At 54.6% G+C, this 22,201-nt stretch overlaps 1 protein-coding gene across 1 annotated transcript; it reads left to right on the plus strand.

Annotated features, from left to right (window-relative positions):
- The first annotated feature begins 10,221 nt into the window (after positions 1-10,221).
- RHOU (ras homolog family member U) lies at positions 10,222-18,083 on the plus strand. The gene is made up of 3 exons (XM_081114282.1): positions 10,222-10,734; positions 13,167-13,225; positions 17,331-18,083. Exons 1-3 carry the CDS (start codon positions 10,473-10,475, stop codon positions 17,784-17,786), a joined length of 777 nt encoding a protein of 258 aa, XP_080970408.1. The 5' UTR covers positions 10,222-10,472; the 3' UTR covers positions 17,787-18,083.
- The last annotated feature ends 4,118 nt before the right edge of the window (positions 18,084-22,201 follow it).

Raw genomic sequence — 22,201 nt, forward strand, 5'->3', positions numbered from 1 at the left:
GTGTGTATGTTTTCAAGTATGCTTCCCATTGAATTTTAATCAATGTGATGCCTGGCCGGTGTGGCTCATTGCATTGAGCACTGTCCCATGGCCCCAGGGGTCAATAGTTCGATTCCCAGTCAGGGCACATGCCCGGGTTTCGGGCTTAATCCCAAGTAGGGGGCGTGCAGGTGGCAGCCAATCAATGTCTCTCTCTCTCTCTCTCTCTCTCTCTCTCTCTCATCGGTGTTTCTCTCTCCCTCCCCCTTCCTCTCTCTCTAAAAAAAAAAAAAAAATCAAAAACATATTTAAAAAAATCAACGTGCTGCATGTTTATTTAATATGTAATGCTGCCATTTCTCTGATTCGTTTCTTAAAGCATCAAGACAAAAATGCAGGCTCCCAATGAAATCTTTCACTCCATTCTTAGGGGAAAAAAAGTGAGTTGCTACAAGTGGGTCCGGAGCGACCGACAGTGTCCCCCGAAGCCCTCATGGCAGAGACGCCAGCAGACGAGAAGGCCCTTCCGAGGTTTGTGAATGTCAGTGGGAGGCAGCTCTGAGCAGGGACGTCAATAAAAAACAAGGGCTGGAGCTCGGGAGTGGGCGCGGGGGACAAAGCGGGCAGTGAGCAGCTGGGCCTGGGCAGAGCGGAGTTCCAGCCACGAGTAGGAGGCTGGAGGGTCAGAAATGCAGCCAGATGCCAACTGAGTCAGGTCTCTATGGAGCAGGGGGGGCGGAGGGGGGGGAGACTGCCCGGAAAAGGGCGCAGATAGGAATGGGGGTCCCGGCCAGGCCTGGCTCCGTGGTTGAGCGTCAACCTGTGAACCCAGAGTTCACGGTTCTGGTTCGATTCCTGGGCAGGACACATACCCGGGTTTCTGGCTCGATCCCCAGTAGGGGGCGTGCAGGGGGCAGCCGATCGATGTTTCGCTATCATCCATGTTTCTTTCTTTTTTTAATATATTTTTATTGATTTCAGAGAGGAAGGAAGAGGGAGAGAGAGAGAGAAACATCCATGATGAGAGAGAGTCATGGATCGGCTGCCTCCTGCAAGTCCCCCACTGGGGATCGAGCCCGCAACCCGGGCATGTGCCCTTGACCAGAATCGAACCTGGGACCTTTCAGTTCCCAGGCTGACGCTCTATCCACTGAGCCAAACTGGCTAGGGCTATTATCCATGTTTCTATCTCTCTCCCTCCCCCTTCCCCTCTCTCTTAAAAAAAAAAAAAAAAAAAAAAATCAATAGAAACGTATTTTAAACAATACGAGCTAGGTGATGAGTTTATCCTGAGGGGGAGAGTGGAGTGTGGGCAGGGTTTCTACTGGCCCCAATGCCTTGAGTCCCAAAGACCTCGAGACCAAGATGCCATGTCTTCGAAGTCTGCTCTGTCCTGAAATGGTGTTTTGTTTATTCAAACGAGGTGGGAACTTTCCCAGTTGCTGACTTCTGCCCTGACACTGCTTCCTGATGTGATCTGCAAGTTCTCCAGGCTCCCAAACACAAGGCCAAGGTTCTCCAACCTTGCCCTCACCCCAGGTCAGGAGCCTCATCCAGATACGCCCATGTTTCCCGCCTCCTCTCAGGGGCCCATAACCCTGCCCCTGGGACCACTGTGTGCCCACCCTGAGAACTTGCCTGCTTTCTGCACTCTGAGAAGCCTGCTGGTCTGGCCGGTTCTTCCTGGGCGGCAAGGCCAGGGAATCGGGACTTTTCAAAAGCTTCAAAGAGCCCAGGGCACCGTGATGGAGCTGCGGATGTCCCCTTCTCCTGGCTTCTTTCGGGACGCACCCTAGAGGAGAAGACGGAACACGGGAACGTTACGGTGACAACACCGGCCAAAGAAAAGCAGATGTTGATGTGTTAGTGAGCGTGTGTTTGTGCACGTTTTCTCACGACTCTTTTTTGCTGACGTTTCTCTCTCTTTTTTAAGATATTATTTGTATTGATTTCAGAGAGGAAGGGAGAGGGAGAGAAAGACGCATCCATGATGAGAGGGAATCACGGATCGGCTGCCTCCTGCACGCCCCACACTGGGGATGGAGCCCGCAACCCGGGCCTGTGCCCTGACCGGGAATCGAACCGTGACCTGGTTCATAGGTCGATGCTCAACTACTGAGCCACACTGGCCGGGCTCACTAACGTTTCTGACGTGGACATCAAACAACGCTACGTGGAAACTTTACCCCCTGGAGTGGAGGGAGGACAAGGCTCTGCAGGTCCCCGGATTTCCGGGACCAGGAGGTGCCCAGCCTCCTGGCCAGGAAATAGCACCACTGCCCAGCAGAGGGAGGTGCCCATGGCAGGAACACGGGGGCGTCAGAACAAGTGCCCTTGGCTTCGCTCTGAAGCAACGCGTGTGGCGCTTCTGGCAGCCACCGGAGGAGGTGTTTCTGTCTCAGGAAGCCCCCCTCAGGCCTAGCTGCGGTGGCTCAGTGGTGAGCATCGACCTATCAACCAGGAGATCACGGTTCGATTCCCGGTCAGGGCCTCATGCCCAGGTTGCAGGCTCGATCCCCGGTGTGGGGCGTGCAGGAGGGAGCCGATCCATGACTCTCTCTCATCACTGATGTTTCTATCTCTCTCTCCCTCTCCTTTCCTGTCTGAAATCAATTTTTTTAAAGTTTATCTATTTTTGAAGTCCTGAGCTCTCAGGGAATGTGCTTTGAATGCTGTGGGCTCCCCCTTGTGGCCAAGCTAGAGAACACGAAAAATGACTAAAATCAGAAGCGAAGGAAGGGGGAGCCCTAGCTGGTTTGGCTCAGTGGGTAGAGCATCAGCCTGTGGACTGAAGGGTCCCAGGTTCGATTCCGGTCAAGGGCATGTACCTTGGTTGCGGGCACATCCCCAGCAGGGGGTGTGCAGGAGGCAGCTGATCGATGTTTCTCTCTCATCGATGTTTCTAACTCTCTATCCCTCTCTGTAAAAAAAAATCAATAAAATATATATTTTTTTAAAAAAGAATATTTGGTAACATGTGAAAATTACATGAAATTCAAGTCCCAACGTTCATGAATAAAGCTTTATGAGCAAATCACACGGACCCCGTTATAACGGCCCCTTCGCATGTCGCTTATCTCTGGGCCACTACAGTGACAGGTGCATGGCCAGACTGGGCGCTCCTCACACGGCTCTCGGCTCCCAGGAGAGCCGCGGCCAGGAAGAGTCGGGAAAGCAAACAGGAAAACCTCAACGCAGCCGCTCTCCTGCATAAAAAGAGAACTTGGAATCAGGGCTGCGACCAAACTCAGTCGCCAAGCGGCTCCCTTGTTCGCCAGGGGAGGAAAGCCGTTCGCAGATGGTGATTTACCTAAACCACCTTTGACCGCAGCAGCCGAAGAAATGTGGTCAGAGAACACAGACTTGTTGGAGAGGATTAGCTTTTTGCTTGATAAGATGAGAACTTTGGGAACAACAATAGTCAATTAAAAACAAAAAAAAAACAAAAAACACAAACATGCATGATTGTCCAGCAGAGGGCAGCATTGCCCCACGGAACAAAACCACAGGAACCCCCCCCCCCCCCCCATTCAGAAGGCAAATGTGTTCATGTGCCAAGATTTAATAAGCAACGTATTAGTTTGTTTAATCTTCATGAACACACGGGAAGGTGGGTACTGTTTTATAATCCTGCTTTTACAAACAAGAACGCCGAGGCTCCGAAGAGTTCGGTGACATTGTGAAGGTCTCACAGCTGGCAAGCCTAGGCCATTTGTCTCCCTCCGGGCCTGTATTTCTATGAAAGTAAATGACGATAAAGTGCTTTCTAAGTGCCAGGTGTGGTCTAAGCAGTGCACATGTTTTAATCTTTTTTAAAAATGTATTTTATTGATTTTTTACAGAGAGGAAGGGAGAGGGATAGAGAGGTAGAAACATCGATGAGAGAGAAACATCAACCAGCTGCCTCCTGCACACCCCCGACTGGGGATGTGCCCGCAACCAAGGTACATGCCCTTGACCGGAATCGAACCTGGGACCCTTCAGTCTGCAGGCCGACGCTCTATCCACTGAGCAAAACCGGTTAGGGCAAATCCCTTTAATCTTACAACAACCTCGGGACTTTGGGACTGTTACTACTATCCCATTTCACAGACGAGGAAACTAAGCAACAACAACGAAAAACTGGAGAGAACAGGGGCTCTTACCTCCTCGGGTCTGTCCTTTAGGGTGGGTCTTGGGGAAACGCTGATACAACAACTGACTCACAAGGCAAAAAGAATCGCCACTTCCAGTCCTGGTCTACATTCTTCCGGAATATTCTAAGGTGACGTATCAGGACGCAATTCCTCTTCCTCATCTCCAGCGTAGGTGGCTTCTCGTCTTTTTCTGAAGACACTCCTGGTCGGGCTACACGTTGGTACAACCCCTTTTGTGAAGCCACTGGGAGGAATCTTTGAAAGTAGAACACACAGATCCCCTCAGACCGGGTCTTTCTGTCCCTCCTACCAGTCTCCGTGTGGCTTCCTCTTTAGATCCTTCGTTGTTGATAGGACTTCTGGTCACCTGGTGTGCAGGTGGTCCTCGGTGATGGCCATTCTAGAATTTCGTTGTAATCTTGGTGAGATTGAGGGAGGAGGTGCGCACAGAGCTCACCCGCTCCACCATCTTGACCAGAAGTCAAGCATTTCGCTCCTAGAATTGTTCCTTTATTTTTTATCCCCGGTTTTTCCTCTTGTTCTCAAACCTACTGGGTCTCATCTTCATTTCGCCACGCTGGCTTTCTGTTGATCTGTGCTTCATTCGTGTTTCCAGGATACATTTTTTTTTTTCACCCTTAGATGTGGATCTCAGCTTAGTTTTGGGTTTGCGACTGGTTTCTGCAGTAATGAGAAATCGGTATTAAAAATGTAGGATTCTGGGAGCCCCTTTCCGTGGGGGGCACTGACATTAGAACTCCCGGTGAGAATCTGAGGAAGCGAGGGGAAGAGATGACACCCTCGTTGCCCCGCCCTCTACAGGAAGCACATGTCCATCATGGGTTTCAGGTGGGCGGGCTGAGCGGAAAGAGAGTTTTGAACCAGAAAGAGCCAGGAATTTGCTTCTAGACTTGAGGAGGCGATGTGAGGGGGATCGAGGACAGGTGGAACCCACCGTTAGGGTCCTGGCACTTGGGGGGATGAGCCGCTACCGATTGCCTGCCTGCCACCCAACAAATCGACCCAGAACACAGCGGCTGCACACAACACCTGTGACCTCCCAGGTGACACGGGCAGGAAGGAGGAAGCAGGTGAGCGGGGCGGTTCTGGGAGGAGATTGTCGTCACGTGTTGGCCAGGCTGCCGTCTTCTGAAGGCTGGCCTCCAAGCTGGCTCACTTGTGCCAACACGGGACCTCAGCCCTTTGCCACGTGGGTCTCCCCACAGGTGTGCGTCATTGTTCTCATGGGAACTGGCTTTGTCAGAGAGCTGGGAGGCACGCGCCATTATTTCTGCACTATCTTATGGGCGATATGAGTCAGGTCTACTCAGGGTGGGAGGGGCCCACACAGGGTGTGACGACCAGGAGGCGAGATCACGGGGACCCCTGGGGCCAGCTACCAGGAAAGGTGATGCAGAAGAAGCTGCGATGCATTAAAGGTGGGAACTGCCTTACCACCTGGGCGAAGGACAAGGGTTGGGACAAGTCTTAGACAACCAGGGGCCCAGAGCCTTAGGGGACTTTGGGAGAGCAGGGAGGGGAAGAAAAGCAAAGTAGTTACACAGAGGCTGACAGCTCAGATTAGAATGTTTGGGACAGGACAGGAAACTGCTTTTCTGTCCAGCTGGCGTGGCTCAGTGGTTGAGTGTCGACTTATGAACCAGGAGGTCACAGTTCGATTCCCGGTCGGGGCACAGGCCCAGGTTGCGGGCTCTGTCCCCAGTGTGGGGTGTGCAGGAGGCAGCCGATCCCTGATTCTCTCTCATCATGGATGTTCCTATCTCTCCCTCTTCCTTCCTCTCTGAAATCAATAAAAAAATATTTTCAGATAATAATAGCATAGCTAACTGAACTCCTTCCCTTCCAACATCAAACTCATGTCACGATTTCAACGTGCGGGAGTAGCACTCATCTTCTCGTGCGTTGTTCTAGGACGGACAAGACAGAGAAAAGGTTTGCTTCACTGAAGCTTCTGCTACTCCTGCTCAGAGGTGGACTTGGGCCCTAACTGGTTTGGCTTAGTGGATAGAGCGTCGGCCTGCGGACTGAAGGGTCCCAGGTTCGATTCCGGTCAAGGGCATGTACTTTGATTGTGGGCACATCCCCAGTAGGGGGTGTGCAGGAGGCAGCTGATTGGGGTTTCTCTTTCATTGATGTTTCTAATTCTCTATCCCTCTTCCTTCCTCTCTGTAAAAAATCAATAAAATATATTTTTTTAAAAACATCAAAGGTGGACTTGGGCAGGTCTCTCAGGCACTTGGAGGTGCCCGGGTTCATTCCGTGGGTCCCTCTGCCCTGGCAAACCCAGCCATGGATTTGGACAACTCAAGGGAGAGGGCCATCCCTTTCTCTGCCCATCGTAGGAGTTGTGGGTGCTCCCTTGCCCTCACCGGAAAAAATCTAGAAAAGAGATATGGCCGCAGTTTGGGGAAGGGGGGTGGGACAGTCCTTTCATGTCAGAATTTCTGGCCACGGCGCTGACCATTGTTGGGGAAGGATTATGTGATCCATGCTGATCTTCAGGGCGGCTGAGAAGATGAGAGGAGGTCACGGTTTTGCAGCGGCTCAGAGGGGCTTCTGAAGAGTTCTTATCCTTGGGGAGGATTGGGGCAGCTGGAGAGCGAGGGGCCTGGGGGTCTGTGAAGTGTGTCGGGGGAGGGGGAGTTAGAAGCACATCTGTGTCTGCAAAAGGTCTGAGAGGGAGGCTCTTCCTTCCATCAGAAGCGGCAGGACAGCTGGGGGCAGAGCGGGGCTGGGAATGACCTTTCTCCTCCAGGAGGGCGGGCGGCAGAGTCGCAACAGCTGGGGAGAACCCCCCAGAACAGGGGGTTTGAAAGAGGAAAATGAACCAAGCCTGGGGGCAGGGCAGGGAGGTGCAGGCCGGGGAGCTCAGCCCGCCTTGCACTACATCTGTTTTTATTTTATGATTTTTTAAAATATATATATTTGTATTGTTTCAGAGAGGAAGGGAGGGAGAGATAGAAGCATCCACGATGAGAGAGAATCACGGATCGGCTGCCTCCCACACGCCCCCTACTGAGGATGGAGCCTGCAACCCGGGCCTGTGCCCTGACCGGGAATTGAACTGTGACCTCCTGGTTCCTAGGTTGATGCTCAATCACTGAGCCACGCCGGCCGGCCGGGCGGAACACATCTTCAATGTTGTAATTTTGTAATGTTTTCCAGGAGAAGAATAGACATGAACTTCGCATGAACACTGCTGCGGGCTTGTGTCACCAGCGCAGGAACGCACATCAACTCCATTGCCTGCGCTCTCCTGCACAGATGTCCGGTGCGTTGATGGTGGATGGCTTAGGCTGCAGATACTCCTGACGGGCGAGCCCTCTGGGGCTGACCGGGTGCAGTTGAGACCGCCAACCGCTCCCTTAACAACAGCATGTGTTCTATGACGGAAAGCGTGGTCACAGACTAGCTGGTGGCTCCGTCCATGTCAGACACTCTCACCCCTTGGCCACTGGCACCCTCCTGTGCTGGGGACATGGGGCAGCTCAGGTGGACACCAGCGTGACCCCACAGAGGGCAGGAGGTGGGTCACTGGCACCCAGGCCCGCACCTGGATGAGTGGCTAGAACGTAACTCCACATGGGAACGGAAAACTACATCCTTATATCCAATCAGCGGCAGGGCTGGAGACAGGCAAACCAGGTGCCCGAGGCTCAGAACTCAAGGGGTGCTCACTCTCAGGGCCAGGCCAGGGCAAAATGGGACCCCCTACATTTTGTTCCCACGGCGTCTCCCTTACCTCACTCTAGCCCTGGCTCTGTATCCTTCAAATCCTAAGGAACTGAACCCCCCCACCCCCCCAACCCCCGAAACTTCACTTTCCTTGGCTCATCCCTAAAATAAACACCGCACCGCCCCTTCAAAGCCACTGGATAGGAGGGGACGTCGGCGAGGAAAGAAGCAATGAACCTAACTGGCGGTGATTAGACTATATTGTTTTATTATATTTACAAATCATAACCATATGTCCACATGGCTAGGGCCCCAGGGACTTGGCGGGGGAAGAGGGGTTCTCTGCAGGCGAGGGATTTGAGATTCAAGCATGCAGCCTTCTGGTAAACCCGCCTCTGCCTTCGGACCACGGCCACACCTCCAGGTCTGAGTTCATCACAAGGGCTTTATCGTTGCTTTCAGGGCTTTAAGAGAGTGGGTTCTGGCCATAACCGGTTTGGCTCAGTGGAGAGAGAATGTCAGCCTGAGAACTGAAGGGTCCCAGGTTGGATTCCTGGTCAGGGGGCACCCTGGGTATTGGGGCTCGGTCCCCAGTAAGGGGGGGGGGGCGGTGCGGGAGGCAGCTGATCCATAATTCTCTCTCATCATTGATATTTCTCTCCCTCTCCCTTCCTCTCTGACATCAAGAAAAAAATATAAATGTATATTTTTAAAAAAGAGGGTAGGTTTGCCCGGCTGGTGAGGCTCAACAGTTGAGCATCTACCCAGGAACCAGGAGGTCACCAGTTCGATTCCCGGTCAGGGCATAAGCCCAGGTTGCAGGCTCGATCCCCAGTGGGGGCTGTGCAGGAGGCAGCCAATTGATGACTTTCTCTCTCATCGATGTTTCTATCTCTCCTTTTCCCTTCTTTTCTCTCTAAAAATCAATAGAAATATTTTTTTTTTCTAAAAAAAGAGGGTAGGTTCTGGAGCTCGACTATTTGGGTTTGGAACATGGCTCTACCACTTACCAGCGGGTGGGATCGATTTTCTCACCCTCCACCCATAGAATGGGCATACGGGGTGTTCATTAGAGGAACTGGTCCGCGCAGCGCGCTTGCAATTGTGTCCGACATTGATGAGCTCCTGTCCTTTTCGGGATTAGTTGTAGCATCAGTGCTTGTGTTGATAGTATGTGCCTCCTCTCACACACCGCAACCCCCCAACCCCCCAACCCACGCTTCCCTGCTTTCTTTTTCACTTTTTCTTTGTTGAGTGTGACCCATGACCCCCGCCTCTCTGCTTTCTTTTTCTTTTTCTTTTTTTTAAATATTTGCTTTTTTAATGGAAGTTCTCTGCTTTCTGAATGGACCGTTGGCTGCGTGGAAGAGAAAGTGGACAGGAAGTTGTCAAAGAAAAGCATGGCTTTTTTTCCCCAGATAATATTGTCCCCAGATTACAGTGAAGGAAGTGAAGGGATTGGGGCTATAAAGAAAGGTGCTGTTTCACCGCCTGCGAAAGAGAAAGTCAGATAGATGAGCGTTAAACAATGACCTTCATCCTTTTGCTCCCACATGGAAAAAGAAAGAGAACATTATTTTAGAAGAAGAAAATAATCATACGATATTTTTTTAAAACACACACCCACGTGCGCGATGTACTTTTAAAAAAAAAAAAAGGTGCCACCCAGCCGGGTGGCTCAGTGGTTGACCAGCGACCTATGACCCAGGAGTCAGGGCACATGCCCGGGCCGCGGGCTCGATGGTGCAGGGGCAGCCGATCCATGATTCTCTCACATCATTGATGTTTCTATCTCTATCTCCCCCTCCCTGCCTCTCTGAAATCAATATATCTATATCTATATCATCTCTATCTATCTAATCTATCTATAGCCTGTTAATTCAGCCTCCTTCAGATCACATTCCCACGGACCCTTCATTGCCCCCCGTGGGTGGAGCGCTGTGGCCGGCGAGGGGCCCCCAGCGCAGGGTCCGATGAGATGGGAGTTGGGGTGCAGGGGGCGCGGGGAGCAGGAGGGGACGCGGGCTCCTCGCCCACGTGGGCGCAGAGAGGCGGGTCGATGCGGGGGTGGGGGGGCGGGCGGTGTCCCTCGGGGCGTCGGGAGGAACCTGGTCGCGGACAGCGCGGCTCCAGCCGGCGCCGCACCCCGGGCGTGGCTCCCGCGGAGGGGCGTTCCCGGCGCGGGGCTCGGAGTCCGCGGAACCAGCGTCCAAGTCCCCCGCCCGCCCGTCCGGCCTGGCACCGCCTCCGGAGCGGGTGCAGCGCCCCGCAGCGCCGGCGGGGGGCGCTGTGGTCTCGGCGCCCGGCCCCGCCGCCGGCCGGACCCGCCTCCTCCTCCTCCTCCGCGCCCGCCCCCCGCGCGTGGCGTCGCCGGAAAGCCGGGAGGAGACAGCGCGCCCGGCCCCACGGCGCGGCCCGCAGTCCTCCGATCGCGCGGGCAGAGCCGGCGGCGTCCCGGGAGCGCAGAGCCGGACCCCCCACCCCCAACCCCGGGCTCCCTTTGTCTGCGCGCCGCGCGGCCTGGAGCCGCGGCTCTCGGGGCCGGGGACGCGCCCGCGGCGGCCGGTGACAGCGGCTCCCCGCCGGCGGCTCCCGGAGGACGCAGGGGCGGTGGCGCCCGGCCCTGCTCGCCCGCGCCGGCACCTCCGCGAGCGCGGACCGATGCCCCCGCAGCAGGGGGACCCCGCCTTCCCCGGCCGCTGCGAGGCGCCGCCGGTGCCTCCGCGCCGGGAGCGCCGGGAGCGCGGGGGGCGCGGGCCGGCGGCGCCGGGGGGCCGGGGGCGCGCGGGGGGCGCCGAGGGCCGCGGCATCAAGTGCGTGCTGGTCGGCGACGGCGCGGTGGGCAAGACCAGCCTGGTGGTGAGCTACACGACCAACGGGTACCCCACCGAGTACATCCCCACCGCCTTCGACAACTTCTCGGGTGAGCCGGCTGGAGGGGGGCGCAGGGGGCCGGGGGCGCGCGCGGGGGCGCCGTCCGCGGGCGCGGTGCTGACGGACCCGGTGCCCGGAGGAGGGAGATCCGGGCGGGGATCGGGGCGGGGATCGCGGGGACCCGGGCCCGGCTGCGGCCAGGGATCGGACCCAGGGCGGAGTGCGGGACAGACAGTCCCTGCGCCCGGGGGGCCCTGCGAGCGGGGAGACGACGGGGAAGCCCAAACCCTGGGCCCGCGGCGGGGGTGGGAACGGAGGGGTGGGGGCGAGCCTGGGAGTTACAGGGAGACGCTGAGCGGGTGTCCAACAGGTCGAGCGCAGGTGGCCCGGTCGGTTTGCTGCGCCGAGAAGGTGCGTGGCGTCAGGTCCCGGGAAGGGGGCGCGCAGGTGCCATTACCTGTGGCCCCGGTGTCCGCCCTGACCTCGGGGCGGGCGGGGTGGGGGGAGGGGGGCATCCCCGCTTCAAAGCGCCGCGATGGGGGCGGAAAAGGAGTTGATTTAGTGGAAGGAGCCCTGGCGGGCCTGGCGGAGGCTGAGGTCGGGGTTAAGCCGGAGGATAAACAGGATTTCTTTCTTCTGAGGCCCCGGCCCGGTCCCGGCCCCGGCCCCACCACTGCCTGTTTGCGATTCTCAGTATCATCTTTTTCACCGTCTCTTTGAGCTACTGAACCTCATGGGAACGGGGTGCTATGCGATTGGGTTTGGTGGACGCAGAGATAAAGGGCTCCTTCACCTGGATTTTTCAGGTCTTTTTGCAATTTAGGGCAAAGTGGAAGTCCACAGAAACTAGTGTGAAATGCGCACTCTCTCGTCTTTTTGTTGTGTGTGTGTGTGTGTGTGTGTGTGTGTGTTAAATGCTTCTCCGCTTCTTAAAAAGTCATGATTGCCCTAACCGGTGTGGCTCAGTGGATAGAGCGTCCGCCTACGAACTGAAGGGTCCTGGGTTCTATTCTGGTCAAGGGCATGTACGTTGGTTTGGGGCACATCCCCAGTGGGGGGGCGGGGCGGGGGGGGGGTGCAGGAAGCAGCTGATCGATGTTTCTCTCTCATGATGTTTCTGACTCTATCCCTCTCCCTTCCTCTCTGTAAAAAAATCAAGAAAATATATTTTACAAATGTCTTTAGAAAAAAGCTTTCCTCCGCCCCAGACGTGCCCTGCATACACGGTGCTAGGCCCCTGGGTTTCCCACCTGCCCACCTAAATGGCTTTGTTTCCTTCCCCTTCTGTGTTGGTCCCGTGGACGAATATCCGGATTCGTGAACGATGTAGAAAGTTACGTTGAGGCAGAACTGAGTGCTCAGCTCCCGTAGAACCTTCCAGGCCGCTCCCCAGGGACCCCACTCTGCGGCCAGGGGGGCACACGCTCTCTCCCCTTTCTCTCCTGAACCCGCCCTTGGAGCTGGCACGGACAGATCAGCCGAGCCCTCCCTGATAAACGGGGCAGTGCGGGCAGCCAGTGTTCGCACACGTTCTCAAAACCAGCTACAGTTTCATGATAAAAAGCCGGGCGTTTCGGGCCGTTTCCCACGGGAAAACAGCTCTTTGGGAGGCTTTGGGAAGCTGCAAGGTTGGTTTCCCCTTACCCTCCCGTGTTGTTTCTAGGTCTTTTGAAACGAGTGTGGCCGGAAAATAAATCTTGGGAAGCAGGCCCTTCTGGGGTGCCACCGAAGGCTGGGGGGGCGGGGGGGGGGGGCGTTGCCTCGTCGGTGGCAGTGGGTGGAATTGTCATCCCTGGAGGGTGGTTTACAAAAATGCCTTGTGGCCCGGCCAGCGTGGCTCAGTGGTTGGGCATCAACGTATGAACCAGGAGGAGTTCAGGGTTCAATTCCCAGTCGGGGCATATACCGGGGTTGCAGGCTGGATCCTCAGTAGGGGGCATGCAGGAGGCAGCCAGTCAATGACTCTCTCTCTCATCATGGATGTTTTTATCTCTCTCTCCCTCTCATCCTTCCTCTCTGAAATCAATACAAATATATATATATTTTAAACTAGAGGCCCGGTGCCTGAAATTCGTACATGGGTAGGGTCCCTAGGACTAGCTGGAGATCAGGGCTGATCAGGTTTCCCTCCCCTCCCCACCTTCCCACCCCTTCTCCTTCCCTTGCCACCCCTATGCTGCTGCCACTGCTCGCCCACCATGTTCCGCACCACCCCCTGGTGGTCAGTGCATGTTATAGCAAGCGATTGAACTCCCGTTCTCCCGGTCGAACTCCCGAGGGGACACCTGGCATATTAGCCTTTTATATATCTAGAAGATGTCTTGTGGGCCTCCTTGTTTTAGGCAAGCCCTTAATTGGTTGGGGGACTTGGCATAGGAGCTGCAGGGTCCGAGTGAGGATGGTGGGGCAAGCCAAAATGATGATTCTTGGGCACGAGGTTAAGAGACAACCCCCGCTAATCCTTTTGGTCCTGTTTTTCAGCTGTGGTGTCCGTGGATGGGCGGCCCGTGAGACTGCAGCTCTGTGACACGGCGGGACAGGTCAGTATCACATCCTGATTGCGTGCTGGGGCAGGAAACAGCTCTCTGAGGGCCTCCCAGCAGCCTCCCTCCACCATTGGGTAACTCTGCACCCGCAGGCCGCCGCCCCACCCCTGCCGTGGGCCCCTCTCCGAGGGAGGCGGGCGTGCGGGAAATCTCTGCGCCCGTAAAACGGGGTGCGGCCGGCTGTGGGTGGGCAGGACGGGGGACAGCAGGCTCAAGAACAGCTCTGACCTCACAGGAGTTTCTGATCCTGTTTTACTTTCTGGTTTTTATGGGGGGAAAAAAATGCTTTGCAATCCTTTCTCAATGTAAGTTGGTCATATCTTAGAATCAGTGTGTTAAAGGGCAACGAGCCAGAGGTTGAGGGCTTGTCCTGAAGAGGAGATGGGGTCTATGTCCGTCCGTGTCCTGTGCCCCTCCCTCAGCTGGGGCTGGACTCCCCAGGGCCACTGCCATCCTTGGGGGCAGAGATGCGGTGGTGGGAGCTGCGGGGGAAGGGCTGGGCCGGAACCCAGTCTTTCGAATCGTGAGCATTTATTCTTGTCACGAGGGAGGATGATGGGGAGGACACAGGGGTGTGGACGTCGCCAAGAGCTCCAGGGTGTCATCATCACTCGGTGTCCCCCCCCCTCCCCCCCCTTGGCATGGCTCTCAAGCCACCGGAGTTTCTGTCCTCGTTATTTTCTTTTAAATATATGTTTATGGGTGTCAGAGAGGAACGGAGAATTGAGAGAGAGAGAGAAACATCCATGGTGAGAGAGAATCATGGACCGGCTGCCTCCTGCACGCCCCACACTGGGGATGGAGCCCCCAACCCGGGCCTGTGCCCTTGGCCGGAAACGAACCGTGACCTCCCGGTTCATAGGTCGATGCTCAACCCCTGAGCCCCACCGGCCGGGCTCTGTTCTCTTTCGAACCCAGCGTGCCATCTTCTGAGTTTGCCGGAATGACGGTTAATCAGCATGCGGGTTACGATAAGGACTCCATGGCCAGCACTTGCTAGCTTTAGCGAAAGTGCCCGGGGGCTACTTTGTAGGCAGGGAGGAGTGCTTGCTTCCCTTGCTTTCTGAAGTGTTGCCACGTGACCATTTGCTGTTAAGCAGAAGTTGTGACCGGCTGGTGTGGCTCAGTGGTCGGCCGATGAACCAGGAGGTCACGGTTCGATTCCCAGTCAGGGCACATGCCTGGGATGCTTACTCGATCCCCAGTCGGGGGCGTGCAGGAGGCAGCCGATCCATGATTCTCTCTCACCATGATGTTTCTATTTCTCTCTCCCTCTCCTATCCTCTCTGAAATCAATAACAATTATATATTTTAAAAGAAAATAAGTAAAAGTCAGAGAAACATGTGAATCATTTGAGAAATATTTTCACAAAAGACATTTATGTTTGGAGAATAAAGGGGTCGGGTGCTAAGTTGCAAGGCTTTGGGGGTATTAGGAATGTATTCGTCTGATCACCCAGCCGTGTTTTCGTTGAGATGATTATACTAGTGTTTCTTACCTGATGTACTAGTTAGGTTATGTCCTGAATGAGGTTACTTATCTGAAGATTTGTAGAAAGCCAGCTGTAAAAACTGGGAAATATGCCCTGACCGGTGTGGCTCAGTGGATAGAGTGTTGGGCCGTGGACTGAAGGTCCCGGGTTCGATTCTGGTCCAGGGCATGTACCTTGGTTGCAGGCTCGATCCCCAGTACGGGGCGTGCAGGAGGCAGCTGATCGATGTGTCTCTCTCATCGATGTTTCTAACTCTCTATCCCTCTCCCTTCCTCTCTGTAAAAAGTCAATAAAAATATATATTTTTAAAAAATCACTGGGAAATGTACACAGCTGGGAAGATGGCGTTCACTGTTTCCCGCTCCCCAGGTATCAGTTAGTATTGGTTTTGACGATTGGCAAAGCTGGCCAAAGCGATGGCCCTTTCTCCCCACCTACTCCGGAGCTGATCAGCTACCTTTTAAAGGACTTGTTCTCACTCCTGCCACATTCACTTAGTGTTGACTCAGCCAGTGGAGTGTCCCTCCTCCAGGCAGCACCCAGGATTGCCTGGTGGATGCACAGTGACTCAGCCGTCTCCGTTCCCAGCTCCAGCAGAGTGTGCACAGGGAGCCATAACCCGGGGCCCCAGAGCAGGTTTCCTACGGAAGCTCACAGCAAGAATCCAGCTCTCCGAGCGGGAGAAATCGCCAAGAAATTGCTTCTCGTGCCCGCGGGTTTTCTTGTCGGTGAGGCCAGGTGAGCACAGAAGGAGGTTTAAACACCGGACTCACAGTCTCACTGGAGTGAAAGCTGATCCGTCACCAAGGACTTTGGGAGACAGACGTGCCTTTGGCATCTGAGAAAGGGGGCGCCGTTGCGAGAAGATGGGTCCGTTGTAGCCCTGCCAAGAGGAGCTGAAAAGCCTCCAGCCTTTGGACCCAGGAGGCGCGTGGAAAAAACCTTTATACCAAAAAAATAAGTAAATAATCAGATTGCAGCTGGACGGACCTACTGCCCAGCGCCCTGCCCGGCCGGCTCGGCCCCTGAACCAGATCCTCCCTACAGACCTCAAGACGGGTACATCCACCCTCCTCGGCCTTGCCGCACACATGTGCATTGCATTCATTTCAGCAAGTATCTAGGGTTTCTGGTCAGGCGATGAGCAGGAGGGTTTCATTTCTGCCCGGCTTCCCAAATCCCTCCGCCAGCACCTCCAGAAGTCTGGGGAGCCAGGTTTCCAACGCCCGCCCCGTCGCGGCCCCGGCCCCTGAGCTTGCCTCTCTTTTTACTGGTAACGCAACCCCAGATGCCAGGGCACGGCTGGGGGTGAGTGCCTTCCAAGAGCCAGTGCAGGCGCCCCAGGGAGCTGACCTCACACGGCTCTCGGTTTTATGCTTCGGGGCGTCGGAGAACAGAGGGAACGTTTCACCGGTTGAACTTCAGAGCCGGGCCGTGGTCTATACCTGGCGGAGTTTCTGTGTTGATTCTTTCAGCTCGAAGTTGGCACGAAGAAACCCAAGTCATTCTTCTTCCTGACTTTTGCTTACAGAAGACTGGCCAGGGGCCAGGGACGTTCTGAGATGCCCCCGTCACTCCCGATCACGTGAGCCGGTCGACTTTAATATCGTTAGACGGTTGTCACCCGGCGATGGAAATAGCCCAGACGAAGAAAGGGCATTCACATGAAACACACCCGGGTTTCCTTTATTCCTGGGAAGATGGACGCAGAGTCATGTGCATGTGAATGGTCGTGTGTAAATAATCAGAGCTTGGCAGTTTGTCACAAAAACCTGGGTGACACGGAGCCTTTCCCGGCCCAGGAAATCATCTGTCACGTGACACCTGAGGATGCGCTGCGGCCACAATCAGAAATGTCAAACAGGAACGAGATGATGTCAGTATCTTCCTACGAGAGAGTCGAGTGAACGCTTTCGAGCAGCCAAATACAGTGCTGCAGAGGGCTGTGGGGGGTGAGATATAGAAACACCCTGACTCGGAGATGATCCTATATAATAAAAGGCTAACATGCAAATTGTCTTCTTGGGTGGGAGTTATACTGACCAGGAGTTCGACCAGGCGGTGGGGACAGCTGGCCAACCGCCTGTGGCCCCTCCCCCTGGCTAACTCCACCCCTGATGCCCCCCAACCCCAATCAGGGGTGGGGCCAGCCGGCCAATCTCCCACGTCCCCTCGCCCTGGCCAGCCCATCCTGATTGGCCCCGATCGGGGTGGTCCAGCAAGACCCCACGTGTGCACGAATTTGTGCACCAGGCCTCTAGTATTTCTATAAATATATATATTTTTTTTTATTTTATTTTTTTAAATGTAAAGGTGGTCTTTCTGTGGATGAGATGGACTTAAAAAATAACTCTGGGCGGCCCTATCTGGTTTGACTCAATGGATAGAGCGTCGGTCTGTGGACTGAAGGGTCCTGGGTTCGATTCTGGTCAAGGGCACATGCCCGGGTTGCGGGCTCGATCCCCAGCAGGGGACGTGCAGGAGGCAGCCGATCCGTGATTCTCTCTCATCATTGATGTTTCAATCTCTCTCTCCTTCTCCTTTCCTCTCTCTGAAACCAATAAAAATATATTTTAAAAGACTAACTCTGGGTGCTTTGGTTGCAGGACGAGTTCGACAGGCTGCGGCCCCTGTGCTACACCAACGCGGACATCTTCCTGCTGTGCTTCAGCGTGGTCAGCCCCACTTCCTTCCAGAACGTCACCGAGAAGTGGGTGCCCGAGATCCGGCGCCACTGCCCCAAAGCCCCCATCATCCTCGTGGGCACGCAGTCGGACCTCCGGGAAGACGTCAAGGTCCTCATCGAGCTGGACAAGTGCAAGGAGAAGCCGGTGCCCGAGGAGGCGGCCAAGCTGTGCGCCGAGGAGATCAAGGCCGCCTCCTACATCGAGTGCTCGGCCTTGACGCAGAAGAACCTCAAAGAGGTCTTCGACGCGGCCATCGTGGCCGGCATCCAGTACTCGGACACGCAGCAGCAGCCAAAGAAACCCAAGAGCAGGACTCCGGACAAAATGAGGACCCTCTCCAAGTCCTGGTGGAAGAAGTACTGCTGCTTCGTATGATGCTGGCGAGACCCTGGGGAGGACTGGAGACGAAATCGATATCAGAAGCTCTGCCGGCGGCAAGGGCTCCTCGGGCCGCGGGCCACCGGCATCGGGAGCCGTGCGCCTGCCCTCGGAGGCCTTCCCCCTCCGTGTACCCCTCCTGCCTTTCATTTTCCTCTAGCTCGGCCGAGCTTAGGGACAGACTCGCCTGCAGCGGACTTTGGGAGTAACTTAAGCATTGTTTCATGCCTTTGGAAATGTAGAGCTCTAGCCCTTTGCCTTGATTTCTATCTAATATTAAAAAGACGCCTCAGACCTGGGGGTCGAGCGTGAAATGTTGCCGCATGGTAGGGTACGGAAGGAAGTGGGGGGGGGGTCCCCCGATCGAGGGCTACTCCAGGCACCGTGTATTGTACGCACAGACTGGCTCTGGCGAGGACCGCTCTTCGCTTTGAAACCCGTAGTATTTAGACTTTTTTCAAAGAGCAAAAATCAGAGAAAAAAAAATGAGAGTCCGCTGCCTACTATCCTCCTATTGAGGTTTAAAAACACCCAATGCAGCCGTCCCACTAACGCCACAGCGCTGGGCAGACCAAACAGGGAGAATGGGTTAGTGGGGTTTTCCAGGCTTCGACCATTATCATACACCTGAAAGTTAGTTGTTGTCACTGAAATAGAGACCTGGGCCTGGTCTTGCATAGCCCTACGCTAAGAATGCCTTTTTAAAAATATGTTATTTTTTTTTAATTGATTTCAGAGAGGAAGGGAGAGGGAGATAGGAACATCAATGATGAGAGAGAATCATCGATCGGCTGCCTCCTGCACACCCGATACTGGGGATGGAGCTCACAACCCGGGCCTGTGCCCTTGACTGGGAATCGAACCCGGGACCTCTTGGTCCATGGGATGACGCACAATCCACTGAGCCACACCAGCCGGGCTGTCCGAATTGTCCTTAAACTTCCATGCTTAAGTTGTCCCATCGGCAGGGGTGTGAGCAAATGTTTGTGGGACACAGATGTCCTTGTACTCCTTGAGTCAGCCAAAATGCACATGTGCGTGTGTGCGTGCACACACACACGTATGTATGCATGTATGGCTGTATTTGCTGCTGATTCAGACTTGTGAACAGGGACTAGGAGAAAGCATGGGCACAAAAGCAGATCAAAGGATGTGTGGCTTCCTCTTTCTGTTAGCACTTTCTAGGACAATCAGATTTCCTTTGGATTGTATGCTAGACACGATCTGAGGGCTATCTGAGCACACATACCTGGGACCATCTGAAAACAAAACATGAACCTCTTTCAAAACCTGCTTTGAAATCTGTGCAACCAGCTGGTTCAATCCGCAGTCTTTCAGGGAAATGCCAGCCAAGGGCTGTGCTGCGTGATAGGTGGGGCGGAGGGGGATATCCGGGGTGACCACCAGGAGCAGGGTGGGTGCAGAGACCACAGCCCCTGGCTCAGTTGGTCCTCACATTCAGGCAGTGAGCAAACCACATGTTGGTGAAACACCCCATTCTTCAAGGTGGCACCAGGCTTGTGAATGTCCATGGGTCAAAGCAAGTCCCAAAGCCACGCCCAGAGCCAGTGTGGGTGGGCGGGGGAGGGGGTTGCACAAGGACCTGACCCCTGGGGCCCCCCGGGGGGATGAATTGGGGAAAGGAAGGCTCAGGCTGCTGGGGCTGGTGCGGCCCATGATTCACGCCCGTCGAGGATAAACAGAGGTGGATCTTCTGTATTATCTTGTCCACGGAGAAGCCAGGACGTCTAGTGGTGAAAGGTGTACTCGTCACCTGTATTATCTTCAGGAGGGAATGACTCTGACCATGGTTGACACCATAGGTCGCCTCAGCGCTCCGTGGAATCTTACTTCTCTGGGGAGAAAGCACATGAAAACGAGTGAAAATTGGCAGCTCGCCGGGCACGCCCAGACAGCTGGATGACGTCATAGAGTGTGGATGCTTCCACTGTTCCCATCTGCTCCCCATTCCAGCAACAGGGGCGGAGTTCTGCTATCTTTGGGCGAATGCAGTGATTTAGAGCACAGAGTATATAAAACCCTTTCGCGCTGGCCGGTTTGGCCCAGTGGATAGAGCCTCAGCCTGTGGACTCAAGGGTCCCGGGTTCGATTCCGGTCAAGGGCATGCACCTTGGTTGCGGGCACATCCCCAGTAGGGGGTGTGCAGGAGGCAGCTGATCGATGTTTCTCTCTCATCGATGTTTCTAACTCTCTATCCCTGTCCCTTCCTCTCTGTAAAAAAAATCAATAAAATATATTTTAAAAAATAAAAATAAAACCCTTTTAAACACCTTCTAGGAAAACCATCTCCATTGTCAGCATGATTATCAGGCGTCTGTGCCCCGAAAAACTGGAACTAGTCTTAACCACCTGGTAAGGGCCCGGTTCCCAAAGCCATGGAATTGGCTTACAGAACAGGCTGGTCGTAGGCCTGCTCCCGCCCTACAGGCATTTTCATGGGTGGCTGTGCCTGCAATGAGACTCTGATTTTGACCGTCTGTTGCTTTCCTTCTTGCCTTACCCTGTCGTCACCGTGGAGACAGAAGCTTGCCTTTCTCTTGCACATGCGCCTCGTCATATGCCCACATATGGGACCTCAAGGAGAACAATGCCCTTGGGGGTGCCGTGTGGCCCACAGCACGGGGTTGGGGGGGGGGGAACCCCAGGATGAACTCCAGGCTTCCGGGGATCTGGTCCTGCCTTTGCCACTGACCTCTCACCAGTTAGAGGACGAGTTCCATTTCTTTGGACTTTTTCACTTCTTCCACCTCCCGAGGACCTGACGTTGTGAAAACCTCCATTGTGCCTTTTCTCTACCATCTCAAGATCCTCCCACTTCTTTCCAGCTTTGATCTCCACAGACCGAAGCAAAATCAACAGCAAGGCCATAAATGAGTGGTTCTCACCCACGCCCAGGACAGGACGTTTCTGCACAGACACGGAAGGAGACACGTGCAGCATGCGCGTGGCAGGCCCGTCCCGGGTCCATGTGAGTGTCTCCAGGGAGACGGACAATCTCCCGCTTTCTCCCGCGGGAGCAGTTCAGTGAGTGGTCTTTTCATTCATTCAAACCAGTTAAAGAGCCCTAACCGGTTTGGCTCAGTGGATAGAGCGTCGGCCTGCGGACTGAAGGGTCCCAGGTTCGATTCCGGTCAAGGGCATGTACCTTGGTTGCGGGCACATCCCCAGTGGGGAGTGTGCAGGAGGCAGCTGATCCATGTTTCTCTCTCATCGATGTTTCTAACTCTCTATCCCTCTCCCTTCCTCTCTGTAAAAAAAAAAAAAAAAATCAATAATATATATATATTTTTTAAAAAACATAAAACGGTAAAAGAGCCGTAGCACAAACCTCAGTTGCAGGTTCCCTGTCCCTGCCCGGGTGTGTGCAGGAGGCAACCAATCGATGTGTCTCTCTCAGATCCCTGTATCTCTCTGCCTCTTCCTCTCCCTTCCAGTCTGTCTATAAATCAGTGGAAAGATATATCCTCGAGTGAGAATTAACCAAACAAAAAAAGAAAGAAAAGAAAGGGGGAGGGGGAGATTCCAATAGTACAAAACAGAGAAAATAGCGAAGTGGATGAGAGTGAGCGTTTGCCATGCGACATCGTTGGTTGTATTATGCAACCTCTGTAGGAAACTCAGTGCCTGGAGTCCTTGCCCTTCGAGAACTTACTCCGCCGCTCACAGAGAGCCCGGTGGAGATAAGCATGTTCCCTCTCAGATGTGCCCTCCCTGAAACTTCCCAAGCTCATTCGTCTCTCCCGGGGAGACAGAGTTATCTCGGATTGCAGCAATAACAATTAACTTCTTAACAATTAACCTCGCCACCGTTTAAACAGGATGGCGATACCGTCAACTGACAAAGACGTGTCAGTCCCCCGGGCGCTTAGGAACTGGGGGACCTTGATCCCCGACGCCCCACGTGGGGCACAGATTCTGCCGACCGACCAAACGGATGCGTAACAGACGTTGGAAAGCTATCGCCCTGCGTGTGACTGCTGTGGAGCGGGGCTGAGAGGATGAGTCATCGGACAAGAAGCCGGGCGTGGACACGACCGTTAGCAACGGCTCGTTTTCATGTTTTCTAAATCACCAAGTGAATATAGGCTCATGGTCAGACTATGGAAAGCCCGGCCGGTGTGGCTCAGTGGTTGAGCGTCAACCTAGGAACCAGGAGGTCACGGTTTGATTCCCGGTCAGGGCACAGGCCCGGGCTGTGGGGCTCCATCCCCAGGGTGGGGCGTGCAGGAGGCAGCCGGTCCATGATTCTCTGTCATCATGGATGTTTCTCTCTCCCTTCCTCTCTGAAATCAATACAAATATATTTAAGAGAGAGAGAGAGAGAGAGAGAGAGAACTTGTCAGTTGTAACTCTAACAGGCACTTATCTAAATCCAAACACTACGATCTGTT

This window comes from Myotis nattereri (assembly GCF_964212035.1).
Source record: "Myotis nattereri genome assembly, chromosome: 20".
Classification (NCBI taxonomy): Eukaryota; Metazoa; Chordata; class Mammalia; order Chiroptera; family Vespertilionidae; genus Myotis; species Myotis nattereri.